This window comes from Xyrauchen texanus, chromosome 29 (genome assembly GCF_025860055.1).
Source record: "Xyrauchen texanus isolate HMW12.3.18 chromosome 29, RBS_HiC_50CHRs, whole genome shotgun sequence".
Lineage (NCBI taxonomy): Eukaryota > Metazoa > Chordata > Actinopteri > Cypriniformes > Catostomidae > Xyrauchen > Xyrauchen texanus.
In genome coordinates, this window is record NC_068304.1 from 32,072,242 (window position 1) to 32,087,870 (window position 15,629).

The 15,629-nt window shown below is 37.3% G+C and overlaps 1 protein-coding gene across 1 annotated transcript; it reads right to left on the minus strand.

The window, feature by feature from the left end:
* Positions 1–7,421: 7,421 nt before the first annotated feature.
* Positions 7,422–11,176, minus strand: smtla (somatolactin alpha). Its single transcript, XM_052097078.1, has 5 exons — positions 11,161–11,176; positions 10,673–10,863; positions 9,660–9,773; positions 7,736–7,915; positions 7,422–7,628 (listed from the first exon to the last, which is right to left on the minus strand). Exons 1-5 carry the CDS (start codon positions 11,174–11,176, stop codon positions 7,422–7,424), a joined length of 708 nt encoding a protein of 235 aa, XP_051953038.1.
* Between the last annotated feature and the right edge of the window lie 4,453 nt (positions 11,177–15,629).

Below are 15,629 nucleotides of genomic sequence, written 5' to 3' on the forward strand. Positions count from 1 at the left end.
TTCCAAAAAGGAAATTATTAGATTTTAAAGCTATGGCACTGTCTCCTGGGGGATGGGAAATGCTTCCTGTCTTTTATTATTATTATTATTATTATTATTGTTATTCTTGTGTCCCATTCTAAGGCAAATGGTACCCTCCTGGCAGACAGACAAATATACTTCCCCTCCTCCTCAGGCAAAAACATTTAGTATCACTTCAAACTTATGTTTGAAGTTTGTTGGTAGCGTTGAAGATCTCAAAAGGTGCTCCTGGCTAAAGTATAAAAATAGGAAATTACACTGATTAAAACCGAAGCCCTGGATGGCTTCTGTCCCTGCATGCTTTTAACATCAACATGTCTTTTACCAAACAGTAATGGTTTAATTGCTGAGCATAAGGTGTTTTATTTTATTTATGTATTTTTCCCTCCATCTGTTTGAAGTTGAAATATGAAAAGATGAGAGATACTCATACTAAAACTGTCTATAAGAAGACCTGGACTCCTGAACTGATAAACAGATGGGAGTCCATCCAAATGATTTCAAACAAGCATTTAAGAACAAACTTGAAATCTTTCATATCTTGGTATTGTCAACAACAGCTTGGTTAGCAGATTTTTATTTATTTATTTTTGCTCATCAAAATGATTCGAAACAGTTTGAGGTTGAGAGGTGGAGGCATATCAGCAGAAAATTGTTTAGACACCTTGTATCAGTTTCTAAAGTATAAGTATAAGTATAGAAGTTCTTAGATGTGCATTTACTCAAGGTTGAAAAGTGCTGTATAAGAAATTGTAGTGATGGGAAATATAATCTTGCTGTAAATACTGCTTAACTACGACCATGACCCCTGGGTAAAAAATACAAATTCTTGCAAAAACTCCAGTTTTGCAAATCATCACCACAGTTCTGTCACAAACAAATAACCCAGACCTAATGCATTTTTCAAACAAACACCCCAACAGAACTAAATGCACCAATCAAAATATGAATATTATAGCCCAAATATAATTATTTTCTCATTAATATCTGGAGACGATTGCAAACATTGTGTTAATTGTTCCATGCACAGATACTCAATTGTCTAGGTTCTGTTAGTGAAATTATAATTTTGGGTAATTGCTCAGGGGTTTGTTTTCTACCGGCAGTGGCATGGGAATGTTGTGAGACTGACAGACTGGATTGATGAGGTCTTCCCTAATTGGCCTCGAGCGAACACCCAGTTCCTGATTTCTGTTAGGTGATGGCCCCATTTCCTAACCAAATAAATCCTTTTTAAATAAGTCACAACTTTGTCATTAAAAGCCATGAAATTATGTAGGTGCTCTGAACCAACACTGTTATCCAGCTCTTTGCAATTCCCTGTCAGGTACAATGCCAATTATGTTCACAAGGATCCAAGCTGTCATTTGTTAAATTAGTTTTATGATGCTTAATATATATTTTAATTGCTTGTATGATGAAAACATTTCACAGAAAGAAAGAGTTCACAGAATTTTTTTTTTTGTCATCATTCACTCATCCATGGAAATGATATGTCCATGGATGATAGACAAAATGACAGCCTCAGTTACCTTTAACTTTCATAACAATTTTCCCCCCATAAATTCAAATGAAATGGTTACTGAGGCTAAAATTTAGCCTAACATCTCCTATTGTGGAGAATCATATAAAAATCATACAAGTTGGGGGCAACATGAAAAAAAAGAAAAATTAAGATCAGATTTTCATGTTTAGGTGAGCTTTCACTTTAATATTTTCCAGTCTGTTGTTGCTGACGTATGGAGGTGTACTGTAGGCCCTTGTCATTCTCTCTTTCTCTTTTTCTCCCTCTTTCAGGCACAGTGAAACCCTACCCGACTGTTACAACCTCAGCCACTTCATTTGACATCTTTGCACATATTGGAACAGTTAGAGGAGGCCTAACACAATGACCTTGTGACCTCTCCTTCACTGACACACACACACACACACGCACGCACGCACGCACACACACGCACGCACACACACACAAACACAAACACACACACATGTTGGTCTACTTATCATTATGAGGACTTTCCATAGACATAAATATTTTTATCAGTACAAACTATAGATTCTATCCCCTAAACCTAACACAACCCATAAACCTAACCCTCACAAAAAACTTGTATTTCTGCATTTTCACATTTTCAATAAAACATTGTTTAATATATTTTTTTAAGCTATTGAAATTATGGGGACACTAGAAATTTCCTCATAAACCACATTTATAGCATAATACCCTTGTAATTACCAGTTTGTAACCTAAAAATATTCCTCGTAAACCACATAAACATGCCCACACACACATACACTCACAGCCTGTCTTAGACAGCCTCAAGGGAGCTCATGGATTGGGCAGGAGCATAGACTATGCCATTCCCCCCACTCAGTGGGCTCAATATTGGGATTGCACTAACTACTCCAACCTTACTACACTGTTTGGTAGCATATTGCACATTGGCCCCAACAACAGTGAGGAACAGAAGGATACTTGGGCTCTGTAGCAGGCTCAAATAGTTTTGTATAGCTGGAGTATGACAGATAGAGGCAGCAGAGAACTTCACTATCAAATACTGCATCCTGTTTCGTGACTAAGGGATTATAAGAGAGTGAGCACTTTTACTGGGATTTAGCTGCTCACTTGTCTCGAGCTGCTTGGGGATCAGATATTGGTCTTTCTAAGCTGAGAAGCATGTGCATTTGAGAGCCAGAAATTGCTCAACGATTCTGCAAAGTTCATGCAAAAGAATGCTTGTAAATATCCAGCTTTCAATTGCGTGACTGTGTTCCTGTAGCTAAAAAACTGGTACAGGCCATGGTTTGCCACATGTAGTGATATACTGATAAATAAAAAAAAAGTATACAAAGAAGAAACTGAATGAGTTCTTGCGCTAAAAAAGCTTGATACATTGCAGCCAATATAACAGAATGCAAATGTCTCAAGATGCTATTTAAAAAAAATTTACTTCCTCTTAAACTGTCTAGTGTATGTTTAGATAGAAAAACAATGGAAAACCAATGGATGCAAATACTGTACCTGTTAGTTGTGAATGGCCCCTAAATAGTTTTGCACAAAGCATTTGCCAAATGCATAAATTTAAATACTTTACAATGATCTTGGTTGCCCTTGTATTGCTTTCCCTCTTCCACTATACCCCAACGTGCATGAAGTCCTTCTCCTGAAAACCCCAGCAGCCTAGCTTTCCTCACCTGAGGTTATAATACTTAGACTATGAAATCATCCAGTCACCCCCCCGCCCCCCAACTCCAAAACTTTGCGCCACTCTCATGTTGCAGATCTTTAATATTTATGGTTGTACAGCCAAGGGAGCGGAAGGGGGCTGAAGGGGTGGAGGTCCACACTGCTGCTTTCATTGCAGTACTGGTGGAGTGAGGCCCAGGGTGGCGGTTTAGCAGCCAGAGCCTAGGCTTGTGCCTCCATGATGAAATGATTAGGACACAGGAAGCTGAACCTGACACTGCTGACACCAGGACTCACCGCCACATCCTGCCCACAAGACCCTCGCTATGCCGGAGCATCATAACAGCCAGCCGGTGATTTACACCTTCTGATAAGAGGAACTTGGATGGAGACTGTGGGTGTGGAATATTAAACCCTAGAATGGCTAATGCCCCCTAATGCTACATGCCGCAACTGAATTGCAAATTTTTTTTTTTAAAGAATAATATTGAGGCTCAGCTGCCTTAATTCTAGTAATTATACAAGGTTGACATATTTGGCTTGATGTGTGGGTTAGACCAGATGTCGATCAATCACAGTAGCTGCTCTCAGGTTAGCGGGACATCACTGATCTTCACAAACACATTTTGGAACTTGCAAGAATTCCTCTTGTAGACAAGGAACATACTTTACACATGTATACAAATGGAGATGTTATTGCCTGTCGAACAGATTTTAAGCATGTGGTTTTATTATACATGAATACTAAGTGTACGTTCTTGCATTATTGTGGTGGTATCAAACCTCAGTATTCAAGGGGTTGATAGAGTTTACTTCAAATGACTGTGCAATTACACTGGATGTGTTCATGATTCCATCTATACATATGTTGACTTTAACTAGTTTGCTCAGCAAGGTTCTCTTCAAATTGTTGCGCTGCAATGACATTATTTGGTTTGTTCCATCTGGTGCAGTCAAAACAACCTGGAGCTGAACATACACAAAACAGTGGAGATGATAGTGGACTTTAGTAGGAATACTCCAACATTAACCCCGCTCACCATTATGAACAGCACTGTGGCAGCAGTGGAGTCATTCAGGTTCCTGGGTACTTCCATCAACAGGACCTGAAGTGGGAGGCCCACATAGACTCAATTTAGAAAAAGGCCAAGCAGAGGTTGTACTTCCTTTGCATGCTGAGGAAGTTCAATCTGCCACAGGCACTGCTGCTACAGTTCTTCTCAGCAGTCGTTGAGTCAGTCCCCGGCACATCTATAACTGCCTGGTTTGGTTCAGCTACCAAGTCATACATCAGAATACCTCAAGGGATAGTTTGGACTGCTAAGAGGATTATTGGCGCTCCCCTACCCACCCTACTAGAACTGTACACATCCAGAGTGATGAAAAGGGCTGGTAAAATCACTCTTGACCCCATTCACCCAGCACAGTTCCTTTTCGAACTGTTGCCTTCTGGCCGACACTACAGAGCACTGAGCACCAGAACAGACAGGCAGAGGAACCTTTTTTTTTTCCTCGGGCCATCCACCTCATGAAGAGTTAAAATTGTCCCCAAATACTTTCCTTTGGTCAATACAACCATGTGCAATATTCAATCCACCCATCTCTAATTATATCCATATTTCATTAGTATTCTTTAACATTTCCTACCTCTTCTTCAATACATTACATCACCTTCACATAAGTGTATATCTGTATATATATAATATTTGAACAACATTATTGATCTGTTGTATATTTCTCTTTTTTCATCTGTTATATATTTATGTCACTATATGTATGTATGTATTTGTGGTTGCATTTGCACTGGAAGCTTTTGTCCCTAAGACAAATTCCTTGTGTGTGTAAGCATACTTGTCAATAAAGCTCATTCTGATTCTGAAAGAGAAATATAAAATGGAACAAGACTTTATGCTAATGACTACTATGCATTATGAACCTGCATACAGTATTTTGGAATGCAGCAAGGCATGAAATTGCATTTGCATTTACATATGTATGTAGAGTATGTTTTGGGCCAACATGTTTCATGAAAAAACATATTCCTTTATGATAATGAAACCATTAGTCCTTTCTTTCCTATGATGCTCAACACTTACAAAGTTACATAGCTGACGAACATTAGAAGGCCCACGTCTCATTCCATTACTACTTAACATTCTTATTTAACACTTACATACTTTCTGCCCTTAGAGAATTTGGGTGTGTATTTTTTACAGATTAAAGTCTCTCTTTTTGCCCCCTACTATTCTGAATGAATTTAGTTCTACCATAGAGCTTTACTGCCACCTAGTGCTTTGGGTCAAATTTTTGCCATGCTATTAAACTTGAAATAGGTTTACACTGACACATTTGCTGTTTAGTAGACTCTATGAATCTGTCTGTTCTTTTGTTGATATTTCTATAAGCACCTTTGTTATGTTACCATAAATTAGTAAAATGCACTTTCTTTTAGTTCACTTACTCTGCTACTCTTTATCTCCCTCTACAGTATATAGCAAGAAAGAAAGAAAATGGGTACACATGACGAAATTTGTTTCTCATGATCTTAAAAATATTTTTATAGGCTTTTTCCTAAATGCTTGAAATTTGATTTGTGCACAAATTATGTCTGCATATGAGGGGTCATGGCCTGCATCTTTGCAAAACTGAAATTATAATATTATTATATTATAATTCCAGAATTCCAGAAATGTACTCGTATATCTTTTTGACTATTTGTTAAAAATTAAATACTTTTTGAAAGATGCAAGGACACATTCTGTCTTTTTGACTCTCACCTATCTTGCTTGCAATTGTGTTAAAAGCAAGATTTCTTTTTTTTTTTTTTGCAGAAATGTATTCGTGCATGGATCTTTTAGACTATTTACAAAAAATGCAAGGCCAGAGACTATAATGCTGACTACTGACTGTGAAATTGCTTCTCTAGATCCTGCCTCAAAAGACTTTTCTTATTAATTATTTGACAAAATAAAGTTTCATTGCCATCAAAAACTAGTCATAAACTTGTATACTCAGTGATTTAGTTTTAGTTTTTATGCAAATTCAAATATGTCTAACAGTATATTCCCAAGATAAGGATATAATGATGATGTGAGTCTTGCTTTTGCTCCTAGATGTCCCTCCCCTGTGATTGTTTTCTTTAATAACACTACTGTTGCCATCGTGATGGCCATGGTTTTCAGACAGAACTTGAGAGTACCATAACTAATAAACATTTTAACAGGCCTGTTCATTTGTCTTTCCTACCCTCTGGTCGTATTTACAACTATCTATTAACACTCTGAAAAAGGACAAAATGTAGCAAAGGAAGAAGCCAAACTATTAAGCAGTGATTCACAAACTTTAGTCAATTATTGTCCTCATCCCGTCTAGATGGAAAATTACAGCCAGATAATTCTGTTTAAAAAAAATAAATAAAACGTGTTCAGCAAGGAGGGAGGGAGGCAGGCAAATTACAGCCAGATAAGGCAGGCAGGCAGGCAGACAGACAGAAATATGTGTGATAACATTGCTTGTCTCTGTCAGACATGTGCAAATACACAGGCTCATTGTGGTGTGATTTACAGGCCCACTTTACATTATTCCACTATTGAACTGTATGTTACTCATATCATTCTATAGGCCAATAGTCATATTTTTAAAGGCTTCAGGATATCTCATGTAAATTTTCACTATGTACATTCTCAAAGTAGAGCTTTATTCTACTAAAGCAAATTCCTCAGAAATGTCTGCTTTGTGGCTGCATTAACAATTTTCTGTACCAGAGACTTTTCATTTAACTAATTCAAAGGTATAGCCATCTCTGCTTTAAGAACAAAAACATGTCTGCAAACACACCAGAGACCTGAAGAGACATTGAAAGACTACTATGTATAGCATACAAACTCAAGTTAGAAAGAAAAGGAAAGATATGAATTGTGCAGAATGTAGACTGTGAAAAAGCAGTGTGCATACATCACTCAACCCTGATTAATTTGAAACACTGCCAGAATTATCCTATTCCCCTTCAATTTACAATAAATAGTCAGAAAGCCAAAGCAGCAAGTTGACTGCACATCCTACTCAGGGTGTTATTTAATGTTTTTCCACCAGGGTCAAACATCTAAAGGAGCTTAAAAAAAAAAAGCCACATTAATTATAGATGTTCTGATTTATACAGGTATATGGAATTTATATTTTAATCATATATGAATCTACACATTTGGGTAACTGTTTAGTGGAAAAGACAACTGAGCTTATCGCTCCGACGGCATTTGAGGAGCTTTAGGAAGGTCTCCATTTTGTGAGCATCCTTTTTGAAGCAAGTAAGTAGGTTGTAGTCCCTAAGAACAGACTCCAGCACCTCTGGGATCTGTCCTTCATATGGGTTCAAGGCCTGATCATGTTTGTTGGAGGATGTCAATACCCCTTCATCCAGCATCTGAGGAGATAAGGAATGGTTGAAATAATGTACATAAGCATGTATGCCTGTATATCTCAAAAGGCACAAATGTTGTAGTGTGATATACTGGATTAGTATTGATTCACCTTGCGGATGAGCACCACCACTCCCTGCTCAAGGCTGAGCAGTTTATCAGACACCCACTTGGTCTTGTTTAGGAGCGCACCGGGGGCGTCATCATAACGATCAAGACTAGTTTGTAGATAGATCAGCGGTTCTATCCAGGACTGCACCAGTATCAGAACGGAGTGAAGGAGCCACTTATCCTGCAAAAAACACACCACTGATGTCAAAGGGATATCTATCTATCTATCTATCTATCTATCTATCTATCTATCTATCTATCTATCTATACTATCATATACATCACACATATATACACATATATATATATATATATATATATATATATATATATATATATATATATATATATATATATATATATATTGGATGAGGGAAAAGATTTGTTATGAAGAATGTTCAGAGTGTGCTCACATTGACTGATTGACTGATCTATTTGCTAATAGAATACTTAAGATGTTATGAAATGCCAAAAGTGATTGAAATAAACAAGAAATGATGCACACTTTTCCTGAAGAGCTTTCCTTCATTTGTTACTCAAAAAAATAATCTTGCTGTCTTAACAGTATTAGCATATGTTGACAAATTGTGCCCTAAAACTATTGCCCGGTATCTACACTATATCAATATAACCCCCCTAGGGGTGTTTTACCCCAAGTGAGGAGGCCTTTTACCCCATGTGTGAGTAAATGATCAGAGAAGTTTTATTTTTGGGTGAACTAACCCTTTAAAGTGTGCCTTTAGCCTTGTTGTACCCTATAAATATGGATTTGTTTTAAACTGTTTTTAGAAAATATAAAATGCCTTTTAAGATAATGCTTATTCTCAGTAATTGCCCTGTTATTGGTCACTTTCATTCAAGGATTAAATTAATCCTGGTTTATTGTGCATAGTCACTTTCTACAATGGCTTTGGTAACTGAAAACTACTGTGTTTGAATGATGCAGCATCCAGGCCACTAGGTGTCAGTGTAACCAAATGTAAGCCACTTTGACAAAAATTACTAAGTGCACCTTTAAAGACCCACTGTCCATTATAATGGTCATGAAAGTAAAATATATATTTTTTAATTTGACATAATATATGTACATTATACAGCATACAGTGTGTACAGTATATCATAGATCATATATTGATAATGCCATCCACAGACCCAAAATCTATACTCAAACTCAATACATTCAGTAGAGTCAAGACTACAGCCTCTATAAATCAGCAAAAGCTCTGGTGAAGGTGGGATTACAGAAGATAATCCATTTTCAATGCTTTTGCAGAATGCTTTTAAATACATTTTCAGGCTCTATATACTATCTAAATCAAATTGAAAGTTGTGTCTATTTTGGCTGCATACAATGGTGGTGTGACAAGTCTTATAGTGAGAAAATTAAGCACTGTATTGTGAATGTTAAAATCTCTTTCAGCAAGTGGGGAAAAAATATCTTAAAAAAAGAAAACTGCTCCTTTGGTGGAGGCAATTTGCTCTAAAGAAAGGTTAATCTCTCAATTGAAAGAGCTCTCACACAGCAGTCCATAAGACGAACAAGGCAATCTGTTATTGCAGTCTTTCACACAATATCTGGTGAGCAGAATTAATTTTTTAGCTGTAATACTGTATACAGCTAACTTGTACTGAGATGCTTCAAATGCATGGATGACTTTAAATCAAATTATCTGTTAGTTATAAATGAAGCACTGCTGCCACACAATCCACATAACTTTCTAATGATCAAAAAAGGTGACCAAGTTAATTTGAAAGAGATACAATAAAAAAAAAAGAAATAGACATGACACTTAGCAAACAAGTTAAATCTGCTGTGAGGCTAAAATCTCTCAAGTCTCTAAAGAGCCTCTAACTCAGCAATGCAATAATATAATACATTTATAATAATAAACAGAAAACACTTAGATAACACCATCCCATCTCACCGATATCTGCTGAATCTCACTCTTAGAGCCTGGTATCGGGAAGGGCTTGCTGTGGCATACGTTTCCTCCCTGATTTCTCAAAGCACGCAGAGAGTAGGGGACGAACATATCCTCCTTTAAAACACACAGGTCACAAACTTTGGTCAACAAGATGTGAGAACACACTGAGCAGTTGTAGCTATTCACAGGGGTGGCTCTAGGGTCTGTGAAAACGTAACATGCAGAGCAATCTGCAATGTATGAGGAAGATATGTGTCGCTGAATTCTGAAAATATTGATGAAGAACACCCCCAGAAGGTGGCCATTAGCCCCTAGCTAGTAGCTCCCAGGTGATTTGAGGTTTAAAACTGTAATGAATGAATTATAATGAATTAATTAATTACAATTATATCCCAAAATTACCTACATTATGTATCTCACTCCAGAGAGTAGAAAAGCTTTCATGAAAGACTCTCCCAGTGTGAAGAAACAAGAATCTCAAGAATCTCACAGTGAAATCTCATAGTTAAATAGTCAAACAGGTCTCACTGTGTTTATAATGAGTCTGATTATTAATTAAGATTATAGTCTCATTAATTCAAAGTCATGTGCACAGCCGGTAATAATGAGGTTAGGTTGATTAAATCAGACTAGAATAATGACATTAAATTAAAGAAAACTCTGAAAGAAGTCTGGCTAATTAAATCTCATTTGATGAGATGAAATGAAACTGCTTATCTGATTCATGAAATGGATTGTGTTTATATTAAAAACAAAGTAAATAATTGCATACATTATGTAGATATTTAACCACATTTCACCCACACGATATACTGTATGTATATCAAGACTACATATACATGCACAAACGTTTTAAGCTGAAATTAATTATTTCATACAGGATGTTGTAGTGCAGTGAATATGTACTGAATACTTTCAATAGGAATGTTAAAAATAAATCAATTCTGTATCATGTTAGAGATCAGTAGATTTTGAGTGGCAAAGTGTTTGAGTGACAGAGATGGAGTACTCACAAAAAGAGTAAAGGCCTCTTCAGAGACGCTATAGATGAGTTCTGCATGTTGGATGATGCGATCTAGAAGTTTCTCTTGAGAGATGGATGTACAGCGGGTGAGTGATCCAGTCTCGTCTTTGCAGTCCAGTGGAACAGCGTGAGAACCCCAGCAAAGCCACAGTGACACAGTACACACCCAGGCCTGCCAAACTGATCATAAACACACACGTGAGACAATATTAGTCAGACACAGAGTACTTCAAAACATTTAATTTGGTTAAAAATAAATAAATGATAATAATAATAAAATTTAAAAAAAATCAATAAATTTGAAAGACCTAGGCAATGTTTTTTTTTTCTATAGATGTCTCACATAAAAATTTTTGATCTGCCATCTAATAGCAACCACTATATTCTTTACAATGCTATTTTACAATAGCATTGTAAAATAGCATTGTAGCTAAAGCCATAGCCATAGTTTGATTTCCTTGCAAAGAGCAAATATACCTTTGACTCTGTTCATTTTGCTAATTGTTTTTTCTAGGGCTACTTGCCTTCATCAGACGCACCCACTGTCTTTATATACTGTAGTAGCATGCTGTGAATATGGTTAGAGATGCATAGATTCATAAAACTCACCTGGTTGAGTGTAAGAAGGGATATGCCCTTCTCTTCTGACTCTTTCATATGCAGGCCTTTAACCTGAGATGTGACAGATACCCTTTAGGATATGAAAATACAGATTAAGGGATGAGTACAACTAATAATGGCACTAATTTGTTTATTTATTTTTTTCTTCAGTGTTGGGGAGGCTACTTAGAAACTGTTACTTCCCAGAACTGGCTTCTATAATACTCTGTCAGGGGACCCCGGCACATAACATCTACTCCAACGCATTATACTTTGGTGTCTGTTTTTGTCTTGAATCTCTCATATGGAGTTATGTTCTGTTAAATCCTAATATATTGCATGCTTTTTATTAATATTGTCTCTTAAAAGCATTTTTGTCCCATAGAGATTAAGGCCATCATGTTCTGGGTTCTGGTTGCTATCTGTATTGATATGCTGAGGTGATTTGTCTCTATGATAAGTGAAAGGGCATTCTTCAAAGATGTTCTCTGTGAAGTTTCCATAGGCTGCAAGCTAAAAGAATCTGTCTCAGAACGTAATCCACATCGGGATACTGAAATAATGCCATTGTAGGTGGGCGGCGGACTTCATTAAATCATGAATATTGCAATTTTCTTCCTGATTATAATGTGTCCTACATATTTGAGTCCCTGAATCACACAAATGTGGCTTAATCCAATTTGAGAATTAAAAGGGATGGTTGCGTCTGTACATTTCAGAATTAAGCCCACTTTGTTGGGCAGAACCATCAGATATTATTTTTCAACTGTATCGCTGTGTTAGTTATTTATATAAATCAAAGCAACCATTCTATAAAAGCAGCTTGAATTATGTTACTTTCTGTGACAAATGCTTGAATGTTCTTAGAAATGCTCTCAGTTTGAGCACGAGAAGCAACTGAAAGACAAGTGATTGTGTAAACATGTTCAGTTTCTTCTCTTCCCTAAATTGACTTTAAATGGACTACATTGAACACAAAATCAATTTTTAATAACATCCTGTGTTTTCATGTCATTGTCCTTTAATTCAAACATTCAGACATTCACTTATCTTATGTAAACATCATGGCAAGTCAAAGGGTCTGTTTCAGTGCTTGTAAGGAGAAACTGTAGCCGTTCAAAGACTCACATTTACGCAGGTCAGACGTCAGAAAGCCGTTACTTATTCAAACATATTCCTCAAGACACCTGCAGCCCAAAGTGTCTTAATCTCTTTCCAAGTGTCTTTTTTCATCTCATTAATATGCAGCCTTTAGACTTGGCCAAAATCCGATATGCCACTCTGTGCTGACGTAAACACACTACATAAATGGTTAACGAAATGAATAAATTGATCGTACAGGTTTGCATACTTACATATATTATGAATGACAATATAAAACAAATCAACCAAATTTACAAGACTGAACACACAAATATAATTATTTAGGAGATTCTAAAGATTATGCTAATCCTAATAGTGGGTAAACGCCATGGACAACACATTGGCAGTCATATATATATATATATATATATATATATATATATATATATATATATATATATATGAACATCTGGAAGGTGAATTAACGATACACACATTTCTGAATGGAAACGACTTCAGGGCAGATTCTTTTGCGCTAAACCAAAACCTATGCAATGTTTTTTTAGGCATGATGTCATCACGCACACCATTTTTATCGATACAAATTTGAATGGAAACGAGCAGAAGTGTCGCAATTTTTTTCCCCGCATTTTCACTTTGTCGATAACAAAATAGCACAAAATGTGGATGGAAACTAGGCTGCCGAACTTCTGGATACCCACAGTATTCTCAATATTCTCAGCTTGACTTCGAGTGCTTCTCAAACAGAAGGCTGCTGCCTATTTAGGCTGTGTCCTTCCTAGACCAGTCCTTTTGAGGCTGTTGGCCAGTCTCCTTTGTCTTGTAACTGCACATAGCAAACCATTTGCTTAGAAACATGTGATAGTTTGCTTTGTTTAGAAAAAACATATTTATTCTTCATGTTTCCTGCAACAATGTGTGATGTATAACGTGTCTTTACATGGTACGAAAAAGTGACACACAGCAAAAAGCCACTTGAGATTTGATCAGAGTGGTCAAACTGAAGTGGACTTATTTGAAGGGGGTTTCAAGCCACAAATGAATGTAGCTTAAAAACAGATTTCTAAAAATCATATTTCATGTGCTTTTTTGCTGTTCAGACTTGCTTAATATGATTGGAATCCTATCGGAAATGAACAACAATCGGATTTTGACTGACAGCTTGAACAAAGAACTTTACAAGAACTGGATCTGTCCTAAAATATCATAATATTATTGTATGCCACCTGTGGGGTTCAGTGTTACCAATGCGAGCTTGTTACACTTGAGTGGGTTAGAAGGAGGTTATCAAATCAGACTGTTTAAGATCTTCCAAAAAGCAAAGTCTGGCCTGAGCTAATTCATATCAAGAGACGGGCAACATGCCCTCTCCAGATGTGAAGGGTGCAAAGAGATTTGAGTTTCAACTGCGGAGCCACTTTAGCCCTGAAGAGAGCCACAATTGCAGAACACACTTGAATATTTATTCATGGCCAATTATCACACAGCTTACACACTTTCCTTCCTATGTTTAATTGACATGCTGACTAATCAATCTGGATGCTCTATAATTAATCTTCAGTGGGGGTTGGATGTCTGTTCTGAAAGTGTTTGCACCATGGTGTGTGTGAATATTGACAGAAATGTACATTTATTCGGGGCATCAAATTTTTTTAAACACAACCCTGCAAAAAAGTAAATGGACATCCTTGAAAATAATTTAGCCAAAGTCTCTGCTGAGTTTCTTGCTGACAAACACAAATTCTAAACACACAGAATACACAATTTGATTTGTTTTTTGTATTATATCAAATGAAGCCTGGACAGTAAAACAGGGTGGGAGAAGAAACTAAGCAAGTTGTAAGTAACTTCAAATTTATCTCAACCCAACTTTTTGCTGATGCGCTAAAGTTTAAAATGAGTAAACACTCGGTTTCTGCCTTGGAAATTTCTTCTAAATTTTACAGTTGTCTCGGCTCTAATGTTTTGTTTGGAGTGAAGAGCTACGTTGTAAACTGCAGATTAATTAATTTAAGCATTAGAATGTTAAAAGAGTGTTTACTTTGACAGGAGTTGTGAGGAAGGAACCATACCTTTGGGTATTTTGTTTCAGACAGAGTTTCTGTTTTTTTATTGAGTTCATCATTGAAGCATGTAATATGCCTAATTAACAATTTATAATTACAAATTTGATCTATAACTGCTGATTCATATGAAAAAACATTGAACTATGTATACTGTGTCACAATTCACTGTTGTCTGCACTGTTTTTTGCCTCTGTCATCTGTTCCCCATGGATTACACTTCCCATAATTCCATGCCCTCATCACTGCCTTCCATTGTCCTCACCTGTGTTTCATTTACTCATTAGTCTTTTTGTATTTGACCTGTTTGCGCATTCCTTGTCTGTTGTTATGTGTTTTGACCTCCTGTGTAATCCAGTTCCCATCGTATATGTTTCCTTTGTTCCTGTGTTTACATTTACATTTATGCATTTGGCAGACGCTTTTATCCAAAGCGACTTACAGTGCACTTATTACAGGGACAATCCCCCCGGAGCAACCTGGAGTTAAGTGCCTTGCTCAAGGGCCCAACAGTGGCATCTTGGTGGTGCTGGGGCTTGAACCCCCCAACCTTCTGGTCAGTAACCCTGAGCCTCAACCACTGAGCCACCACTGCCCCTGTATTCTGTTTACCCCATTATTCTGTACTTTGTTTATATTATTAAATACTTTTTAAACTGCATTTAGATCCTGCGACTGTTACCTCCCTCCATGTAACAGTAAGACAGATATAAAAATCAACAAGTGTCTGAATTGGGGAGGTGTCCCTTCCAAAGGGGAAGGCACCACGGAGACCACACCCTACCTGAAGAGGAGGTAATTGTGTGGAAATACGTCACATGGTCTTACCGAGTTTTGTCGGCAGTGTCGCACATGGTAGGTCCTACCCAGAGCAGAGGAGCTCTACAAACACGGTGACCATTGGCAGAGGGAACTCTGCCCAAGAAAGATGCGGATTTACCAACAGGGAAACCGTCTTGTGGAAGATACTTCACACAGGGTTACATACAGGTAACCAGCGCAGGTGGAGCACCTACCCCAGTACAAGGCCTTTTTATCACACTAACTTGGCCGGCATCGAGCTTCTCCGCCAACTCGCCAGCCATAGAGCTAAGGAGGAAGGACATCAAGGGTCCATGACTTCGTGAACATGGCTGCGGGACAAAAGCACACGTCTCCACCTCCAGGAGGGGGAAGACG

Coding starts and splice junctions, on each gene's coding strand:
- smtla (XM_052097078.1), bottom strand. Junction 9,774..10,672: donor AAGAGGCCTTTACTCTTTTT/GTGAGTACTCCA, acceptor TGTGTTTTAAAG/GAGGATATGTTCGTCCCCTA. Junction 7,629..7,735: donor TGGTGGTGCTCATCCGCAAG/GTGAATCAATAC, acceptor TTATCTCCTCAG/ATGCTGGATGAAGGGGTATT.